The sequence below is a fragment of the Etheostoma spectabile genome, chromosome 21 (assembly GCF_008692095.1).
Source record: "Etheostoma spectabile isolate EspeVRDwgs_2016 chromosome 21, UIUC_Espe_1.0, whole genome shotgun sequence".
In the NCBI taxonomy this organism is placed as follows: Eukaryota; Metazoa; Chordata; class Actinopteri; order Perciformes; family Percidae; genus Etheostoma; species Etheostoma spectabile.
This window is the reverse complement of record NC_045753.1, coordinates 22,009,426-22,018,972: the sequence shown is the minus strand read 5'-3', so window position 1 is coordinate 22,018,972 and position 9,547 is coordinate 22,009,426. Positions and strand designations below refer to the sequence as shown.

At 40.2% G+C, this 9,547-nt stretch overlaps 1 protein-coding gene and 1 long non-coding RNA gene across 4 annotated transcripts in view; one reads left to right on the top strand and one right to left on the bottom strand.

Moving 5' to 3' along the window:
- The window catches only part of med24 (mediator complex subunit 24), a 12,958-nt gene extending 3,776 nt beyond the window's left edge, over positions 1 to 9,182 (bottom strand). The window contains exons 1-22 of one of the 2 annotated variants that reach the window (XM_032503260.1): positions 8,944 to 9,182; positions 8,505 to 8,635; positions 8,319 to 8,401; positions 8,196 to 8,234; positions 8,026 to 8,099; positions 7,097 to 7,320; positions 6,692 to 6,803; positions 6,450 to 6,600; positions 5,685 to 5,798; positions 5,226 to 5,279; positions 4,976 to 5,058; positions 4,738 to 4,824; positions 4,424 to 4,535; positions 4,036 to 4,178; positions 3,837 to 3,874; positions 3,640 to 3,722; positions 3,194 to 3,372; positions 1,963 to 2,062; positions 1,409 to 1,584; positions 1,033 to 1,297; positions 374 to 555; positions 193 to 286 (exon numbers count right to left, since the gene is read on the bottom strand). In XM_032503260.1, the coding sequence (XP_032359151.1) occupies positions 193 to 286; positions 374 to 555; positions 1,033 to 1,297; positions 1,409 to 1,584; positions 1,963 to 2,062; positions 3,194 to 3,372; positions 3,640 to 3,722; positions 3,837 to 3,874; positions 4,036 to 4,178; positions 4,424 to 4,535; positions 4,738 to 4,824; positions 4,976 to 5,058; positions 5,226 to 5,279; positions 5,685 to 5,798; positions 6,450 to 6,600; positions 6,692 to 6,803; positions 7,097 to 7,320; positions 8,026 to 8,099; positions 8,196 to 8,234; positions 8,319 to 8,401; positions 8,505 to 8,634 (2,523 nt within the window). In that variant the 5' untranslated portion in view covers position 8,635; positions 8,944 to 9,182. The remainder of the gene's footprint in view (positions 1 to 192; positions 287 to 373; positions 556 to 1,032; positions 1,298 to 1,408; positions 1,585 to 1,962; positions 2,063 to 3,193; positions 3,373 to 3,639; positions 3,723 to 3,836; positions 3,875 to 4,035; positions 4,179 to 4,423; positions 4,536 to 4,737; positions 4,825 to 4,975; positions 5,059 to 5,225; positions 5,280 to 5,684; positions 5,799 to 6,449; positions 6,601 to 6,691; positions 6,804 to 7,096; positions 7,321 to 8,025; positions 8,100 to 8,195; positions 8,235 to 8,318; positions 8,402 to 8,504; positions 8,636 to 8,943) is intronic. The other variant, XM_032503261.1, reaches the window with a different exon arrangement.
- LOC116671795 (uncharacterized) overlaps positions 9,084 to 9,547 on the top strand; it is a 50,311-nt gene continuing 49,847 nt past the window's right edge. For both annotated transcript variants that reach the window (XR_004327367.1, XR_004327366.1), the window contains exon 1: positions 9,084 to 9,201. This is a non-coding gene — a long non-coding RNA (uncharacterized LOC116671795). The remainder of the gene's footprint in view (positions 9,202 to 9,547) is intronic.

Sequence of the window (9,547 nt, the reverse complement as noted above, 5' to 3'; positions counted from 1 at the left end):
AAAAAAACAATGCAACTGATCTCAGCTGGTGTTCTGTCTACAATGGGAATTTCTAAGTGACCCAAATTTTCGACTGGTAGTGTATGTGCAATTAAAAGGAATTCAATCTGAATGTTCACACTTTGTGTCATTTTCTCACACTGAAAATAGCATTTCCATTAGTAACATTTTACTTGCTTGAGTGACTGTTACCTCAATATCTTCTCGTTGCCTTTTGCGCTGACGAGCAGAGAACGAGCCTTTGTGGTGAGAGGAGTACGAGCTGAGTGCGCACCACACAGACAACCTGAGGAGTCATCGGAAGAGTAAAGTCAACACCACATCCCAAAGTACCATCGCCATCATCACATCAAAAGTATTAAGCTTCACTCACTTGGCCAGTGCCTTTCCAGGGGGGTCTGCCAGGCTGTGCCAGTGGGCTGAGTCTGTGAGCAGGTCGGGCAGTATGGTACCCAGCAGGGTGAGGGTGATCTGCTGAGTGTCCAAGCAGAAGATGCTGTAGAGTAACTCCACCACCCGATCGGCCCACTCCTGTCGAGTCTCCTTCAGCAGCTCCTGGAATAAGACGCAGTGCTCCAATTAAACACATAATGAGTAAATTGACGGTCACGCTCTAGTTAAGGTCTATTTGTATGTGTCTTTGATACCATAAGATTAGGTTTTCATCATCTTAAAAAGGTACCATGTGGAGCAATGTTTGATTGATTTTTAATTTGTGGATTTGTGGAGAAAACTACTATTTTGTTAAAATCGGTTAATCAGTTAGGCAACATTTCCTTGTCTTATATCATGGCAAACTGAATTTCTCAGTATTATGACCAATATATCTGAATATTGGTCAGAGAAAGCAAGACATTTACAAAAGATCACCTGAGGCTGGAATAAATAGTGACGGACAATTTTTTTTAACACGATTAATCAAGAAAATAAACATCAGACAAAATGATGAATGGTTAGTTGCCGCCTTGAAACAAAGCTAGTGTGTCTGTTGTTGATCCTCAAGCTATCCGCACCCTTTTCTTGTTCCCCTACCTTGACCAAATTGTTTGTGAACCAGAAGACCCCGCCCATGTTGAGAAGACTCTCAAACAGATGCAGGGCCCGGCTGTCCACCCAGCCTTTGCGCAACACAGTCTGGAACTGCTTGCTGAGGGCCACATGGATGGGGTCTTTGGCCGGCAGCAGGTTGCGGTAGGGGATCGGCTCCTGGCCCTCCACTGGGGGACGCAGGGTCGCGGCCGTTTGTTGGAAGACGTCGGCACACATGTGCTCCATGATGGAACTCATAATAATCACCCTGGTGAGAGGACATCATTGTTAATTCATGTATTAATGGTCTGTGAAGGAGAACGCATCTGATCATCGGCTAAAGATGTAAAGTATAAGTGTGTGTTTCAGTTGTGTGTACCGTTCATTGTAAAATTGCAGAGTGTTCTCCCCATAAAGCGGTGTCACGAGCTGCCGGATCATAGTCTGTGGCTTCTCCCTCTCATCCCTCCCTAGCATCCTGACGTGGGCCACAAGCCAGGCCACCGCACAGATTGCCATACTGCACACCTTCCCCTTGATGTTGTCAGTGATTTTCTACACTCAAGAGAGATGACCAAAAAAAAGGAAGAAAATATGTGGTTAAAAGAATGACCAGTATGGTCAAAGGAAAGGGGATTCTGACTAAGACCGCATCCTTCCACATTGCGTGATACAAAAACTTGAATGGATTGGGGCGAAAAAAGAGAAGTCTGCTACAAATCTTGGAATTTAGCACGTCACTGCTGTTGCAAGTTCTTACACATGGTTATTTGCCAATTTCCAGAGAATATGTCATGCTCACTTGAGTAATGAGTCAAACTGCAAAAGTTCATGTAGTGGTTAGGGAGGATACCGATCACCTGAGCAACTGACACTCAGGAAATCTGACAAAATATTTTCTAGTCACAGGAAGAGCATTAAAGTTGAACAGACCTGTACTGCCTCCACAGACAGAACACCATTCTCCCATGCATTCAAAACTTCCAAGATGGCTGCTGGCGTGCTGAGGCAGATTTCATGCCATTTCACCTGGCTGTCACAACAACAGATAACTGTCAGAGGAAGTTCCATATTTAGAGAATTCAATACATAACTGAAAGGAAAATGAAAATAATAAGATAAAAACCAAACATACTCTGCAGGTCATTAATGCACTTGATGCTTTGTCTAGAATCTGATGTGGAAACATTTAAAGTCCTAGTTTATAAGACAACAGTGTGAAGCAGTGCCCACCAAATGTTCAAAACAAAGATCCAAAAGTATCCAAAGCAGAAGTCTAAAAAAAATAAAAAATGAAATTGAGTCCTTACTGTAATAGTCATGTGCTTTTTGCTATTACTATCACAATCACTATTTTTGAATGGCTTTGGAGTTTTAGGCATTCTGTGATTTGAATAGAGTGCCCGTCTGGTGCATTCATGTACTGCTGGGAAGCTCTGACATCCACTCAAAAGTCAAGCGCTACAATTACAAACAATATTTATTTTTATTGTAAGGGTGTGACACTTTTAGTCCCTATATAAAGCATTTATAAGCAATATATAAACATTTAATAAATGATTTATAACAAGTTGCCTCTTAGCAAAGGGCTTTTATTGTGAAAGGTGAAAACGGAAGGGGTGAGGCTGTAACACACTGCCATTGACAATGTTGTAGTCAATTAAGAGTTTGTTGTCTTGGTTCAGACTTCGGAACCTCCGTTATATGTTTTTATTACGTATAGTCCAAACTAATAACCCTTTTCTACAGTAATATATCGTTTTTTTTTGTTTTTTACAATAGGGTTTTTCTATAATGTCATTCATTTTCAATAAACAGCCTCCAATTATACAGTAGGTGCCCACAGAAGGAATTATGTTGAAAAATACATTTACAGTATATACACTAATGTCTGCTTGCAAGTACTGTACATTAAATTGAGTTCTAAACCAATAATGCATGTTTATATTATATAAATATAAATACTAAATAGGGGGGATTAAAGTGTACTGTTTGAAGAATGTGAAAATTGCTGCAGAGCTGAAATGAATGGATACACATGGTTTGTAAGGGAGCGAAAGACATTGCCATCAGTGGGGTAAAGTATGTTAAGTGATTGAGAGTAAAGGGGATTAAGCATGCACAAAAAAACGGTTCTTTAAGTTAAGAGTAGTCGGCAACTTACACTAGTTTCATCTCTGAGGAGTTATTCAGCAAGGTGACCAGGCTCTCCACTTTGCCAGGCTCTGGTCTGAAGCATGGGTGGTCTGGGTTAAGAGTTTTGCCCTCTTCAGGCATACATGTCTGCAGCCATGTTTCAAAGAATGGTGTCTCCCCTGAAGGGCTGGGGTCTGACAGGATCACCTGGGAATGAGAGACACAGGGCACCGGTGTGCTCTTTGAATCGCTTTAGGCTTAATCAATTAAAATGGACACATGACACAGATTGAATCCATCGACAGCATTCTGTTCAGCGATGCTGTAGAAAATCTTAGGTCACTTCTACAAAGCCTTCTCTGCACATTGTGTGGCCTTACGTTGAAAGGGCAGGCTGATTTCTCTGAAATACTACAGTACCCATTAACATCAATATACTCTTTTTCTGAAAAGCTTGAATTGACACAAACTAACCTCAGAACCATATGTCTGCACCACATGGCACAGCATTAGGAAGGAGATGTCGAAGAGCAGGGCCCGTACTGACGCAGACTTGGCTGAAGGAGAGCAGGAAAAAAATCCTCAATGTTAGGATCTTGTTTAATATTAAATATGTCAATGAGGATAGAAGTCCCCACATTGGAACATGTCACTCTTGCATTTGAACTCACATCCTTCGCCGCTGATGTGCTTAGGAAACTCATTAAGCCTAGAACAAAGAGGAAACACATTACAAGTTATGAAACATCTTGTTAAAAGATCCACTTCTCAGGCCAACTGGAGTTTTCACCATTCCACTGGTATGTAAGTCAACATAGGACAATAGGGACTATTTATTTTACCTTACAACTCTATTTTGCATTTACTCACTTAATGAACTTCCGGGCAAAGGATTTGAGTTTCCCAGTGGCTGCTGCTGCTGCCAAGAGCAGATCGAGGCTCTTTCCAGACAACATGTGTCCCAGGACCCCCAAAAGGCCCTCAGGCGACTTGGAGTGATCTGCATCTACTGTCTAATGAACAAGAAAGGAAGAGTGATGTTCATTTGTTCTTTTAACTAAAGGTGTGTTCATTATAGTTCTTCCACTCTTATTTAATTCTCACATGACATTGTTTTTTTTCTAGGCATGTAACTTTGATTATCTTATCGTCATTTACACTGAGATCAGACACTTTCATACATGTCCTTGATGTTATACAGTTTATAGAATACATTGAGAATGCCCTGTACAGTTTAGATCAGCTAATGGGGCTCTACCTTAAGAATATTGGTGACAGTGGGCTCAGCTCGCAGGATGAGACCAGGGTTAGGCTGGATGTTAGCATTTTCTGCTGTCTTTAACCTTGGGGCAAACTCCCTGTCCTCGGTCCTGAATCAAATGTGCAAGGGGAGAGGGACGGGAAGGTAGGGGTAGACAAGAGAGACAGAGGCGGGGTGGGGGGGTTGGGGGATACGGTGTATTGTGTGAATATAGTGAACAAAACTTCATTCATGATCATGTTAATTAAAAGAGTTCAGACAATAAAGAAAAGAGCCGTCACGTGTGTTCATTGTGACACGGGAACCCGTACCGTTTTGAAGTTAGGCAAGCTGTATTTGAATCTGACAGCAGACCGAGCTTGTTACACTCCTGCAGGAGCATGCTGAGGCAGTCACAACTATGTAAAGAAGCGCAAGAAAAATGATAAGTGTCATGGTGTCGGCTTACAAGGCATTTAACTGGCTTTTTCTTTTTTTTTTTATCTAGAAAGTCTTACAATGAGAGTACAGGCAGTGAAGATGTTTGTGCCAATATTTTGGAGCACTTACTTGCATCTCTGATCAGCTTTGTCCAGCAGGGGTGTGAGTTTAAGTAAGTACTGAAATGCAATGTTCACATCCTCCATGAAGTCCTGGAAAATACAATTTGCCATGAAACAAAAAATGAGGTTTCATCACATTACATTTCACACCACACAGTTATTGCTTTTTTTTAGCCCGTGACTGCTTAGCAATACTAAAAGCTCATGATTGTGTCAGTGTTCATTCATCTGGGACATCAGTGAGTCAATTGTTGTACCTGTCCTTTGTCACCCTGAGGATACTTCTTAAGGCGGAGCAAAACTTGTGGAATCTAGTATAAAGAAACAAGAAAATATGTTTTTTAAGTGTGGTTGAGTTGCATGCGCACAGTAACAATACTTCTGTCATTCTGTCACTGGTGCCGGATGTAGATCCGTTTACTTTATATCATCCTTATTCACTAAATTGATTACTGCATGCAAACAAACCTAAAGTCAACATAGGCAAAAGATAGTCCACTTAAGACTTTCAGGTGGAAAGAATACTGAAAATACAAACTTATAAGTGGAAATAAACAAATCAATGAATTTCACTCCAAATGGCCCAGATTTTTGACTGCAATTTAAAGTCAAAAGGACAATAAAACACTCCAGACTAAGCAAAAAAAAGAAAGGCAGACAGAGGCAGATCACAAGTAGATAAAGGAAACAGTCCTCATCTTTGAAATAGATCTTACCTTGAGGAATGTGAAGGCAGTCCATTTGAGCTCCTCTGTGCCCTCTGGTGACTCGATGAGGCCGGTGAAGCAGGCCTTCCAGATCTCCAGGACAAAAAGAGGAGCAGGGATTCGCTGTGGAAGACAGACAATTTGAAAAGACTGCTGGTAAAAAATTTAAAATATATACATACAATAAAGCATTCTTAATATGTTTGTGAATTAATTATTGCATGAAGAAACTGAAAACTACAAGGACAAAGGCAAATTGAGAAATGGCCTAACAATGAAAGACAAATGGTCTTGCAGAAAAAGTTGGACTCTGCAGATTTAGTTTGATCTTTAACTTCTTATGTTCTTTTTTTTTTTAAATTCTGAGCATGAAATACATACATTAAATACAACACGGACCACTCTGATAAAAATTACCTTACCGTTTACAATTTACTGCCATCATGCTATATTAATGTCAAGATATTTAAGAAGACTTTATTGATTCCCAAGAGGAAATTACATTTTGTTTTTTACACATTACACGCAGGCCCGAAATACACAAACATGCACAAACATGATCTATACACATTATTGGAGTGATGTCAGAGCGAGAAGACTGCCAATAAACAAGCATGCCGTGCCATTGGGGGCTCGGTGGCTTGCTCAGGGGCACCTCAGCAGTGTCCAGGAGGTGTACTGGCATCTCTCTAGCTACCAAAAGACAAGCACTTCACTTTCCTTGGCAGTTTAAGGCAGATTTAACATTACATTCCTATGATGCTAAATGTTCACCTGCATTCTTTTGATCATCATCAGCTGCTCCACCAGTGGCTGTGTCTCGCCTGTCAGATTCATAGTCCCTTCCAGCATGACGAAGGCGTGGACTGATGGGAAGGAGGCATGGAACCTAGGGTCACTCTGCTCAGACAGCATCAGGGGAATACTGAGGACAGAGTGAAAAGTTATATTGCCACGTCTAGGCTAAGCAGCGTCATGCAAAAGTTAAATTGCAGGAAAAAGGTGGGACTCTTCACCTTTTTACTAGTGACAAGCTCTCCTCCAATTTAGTTCTCAATGTCTGGTTAGGGACACAGCCGAGGCCATCCGTCACTCTCAACACTGATTGCTCTACGCTGCTCCAGGAACCTTTGGAGGAGTAGCAGCAGAAACCAGGTAAGATTTGCAGAAATCTAATATAAATGGTAAGGTTTAGTCTTAATTTTTCACAGAAAATCACTGGTAACCAAAACTGTCTCTTAAACTCTGAGCAACTCTATTACCAAGGGAAACTCGGTGATAGATCAAATGTAACTTCAAGTTTGCAAATTGTTTTACTTAAATAAATAAATTGTGTATATATATATATCTCTCTACTAATGCACAACTCTATGCACGCATGCACGCTCACACACACATACACTCTCTCTCTTTCTTAACACCTTGTTCCTCTAGTCGAGCGATGTGGACCAGGGCTCTGTTCTTGGTGCTATTCATCAGACTGTAAAGCCTCTCCTGGCAGGCTCTTAGACTGGCCTCTGTGCTAGCTGATGGACCCAGTTCTCTCAGCTTCTCACAGTACCAGGCACAGCCCTGCAGCAGCCACACTACCACTCCCAGCAGAGCACGACACAGCCCGATACATTCCTCTGCTTTCCCGTGACAGCTTCAGAGTTAGAGATAAGAGGCAGTGAGTCAGACAGCATTTAAATTAGAAGAAACTTATGGCATTTCCAAAACCAAGCTAACAGTTTTTTACTTAGCAAATGTGCAGGCAAGCAGTAAAGAATAAACCATTAGAAATACATCAAAATATTGCATGTCCAAGGAATATGGGCTGCTCATTTCCTTAAGAGTTAGTGGTATGCAGCTGTAGCTGATGGTATTAAAAGGAAACAAGTAAGATTTAATAACTAAATGTTAATTTGTGAGACAAGGTTGATCTTGGTATGATACAATCACTTTATCACCTTAGTAGTCGCATTCTGGATGAGTTGCAGGTTATCTGAGTTGAGTTGGCAATAGTCTAAGCAAGACTTAGAAATAATAAGAAATAACCTTTTTATTTTTACATAAATTCTCAGCTTCATTAAACGTTGTCTACATATCCCATTTAACACGTTTGTTAATAGTTACTACGCAATTAGTGCAAAACCAATATTTGCCCCAATTCACTGCAGATGATATTCTAAGACATATGTTTACTAAATATATTGTGATTTTATAAGAAATTTTAAATTCATACAAGGCATAAAAATCTTGCATTAAAATTGATGCAGTTATGTGTTACACAGGTAACCCTAAAAATGGAAAATGTTATATAACGTTACAGATGGAGAAGGAAAACACTGTTGTGGATAATTTCACTTACCTGAGACGATGGCAAAACATGTCCATTATCTCCAACAGTGATGTGATACACAGCTCCCGAGAAAAGTCATCAAACTATCAGAAAAGAGGCATATTAATGAAAATCTCACATATTCAAGTAAATCGCCTGATAGCATAATTTTGTGTAAAAAATATAAAAAAATAAATTACCTTGCTGAGGGCTGTCAGTACACTGGAATAAGACACCATCTAAGGAGAGAGAAGGTAACATTCATTATGGTTTGACTCACTGCCCAGTTACCATATTTTGAATATCAATGCTTTTTCTCTAACCTGGGAACTTATAGCATATTTAAGGTAAGACAAAATAAGAGGGTTAGGAGAGGGACCAATCATTGCCTGCTCCATCAGGGCCTCTGAAATACACAAACAGCATGTAAAGCCACAATTAGAATTGATAAAAAAGATAACTGGTGTAAAGAGTAATTATTAGCATGATGTCTAGGGAACTTCACTGACCTGCAAGGTTAAGATAGTCCCATGTTGCTCCTTTTGGAAAGTTTTTCTTGATGTTAATGGCCCACTGGTAGTCACTCCATCGTTCCTTCCATGCCTGTAGAATGGCTTGCTTCAGATTGACCACCTTCATCCTGGTAAAAACGACCACCCACTCGTAAAATGATTTAACATTTCGAAGAGATAGCCATTAATGTTAAAGCTATTTCGCAGTAAACTTCTATATGCAATACGCACTAGCTTACTTTAGTTTACTGGCTAGTTAGCTACGTTATTCATTCATATGCCTTGACGTTAGCCGTTAGCTGCCGATGTGATGAATTAAATCATAAATTAAGATAAAGTTGTCTTGCTGAGTGCAAAACCATAAGTACATTGGCACGACAACGGCAAATAAGACACAATCCATTCACACTATGTTATCACTAAATTACATGCTTACCTGACTTTTTCAGTTTTTCAAAACATAAAATGTATTTGTCTGTAGCTCCTCCGCTTCACAACACAAAGAACGCCATTTTTGTTGTAAAAGATGTAGCTAAACGTTCATTGGTTAGTCTCTTGACGTCTCACTAGTCTTTTCATGGATTGGTTAGACAGTGCTGAACGCTCAACGGCAGAGTAATGACCTAACATTACCACGAGATGTCGCACTCTACAAAGTTAAAAGTCAACGCTCGGCACAATGTCAGGGAGAAAGGTAAGCAAAACCTATAAAAACAAATTGCCAAACTAACCAACTGAAGAAACGTCTTATTAAGCCTGGCACTTGTGTGCTCAACTAAAATTTGGCCAGCTAGGTAACTAGCGTTAGCGTTAGCTAGCTAATTGGCTACGTTACTGAGTTCCAATTTAGCTAACTTAAAGTTAGACGTCTTGAGACAAACGTGTTATATTGAGTATTACTGTCAGGTAGGTTTATCATAAATAATATTATAAATAACTCTCCTTCGTTTGACCACTTCTTCAGCTAGCTAGCTACTCCATAGCAGAAATGCTTTGTTGTCTTATGTAACCACCCCATACAGTTATGTCATTCACAGCAG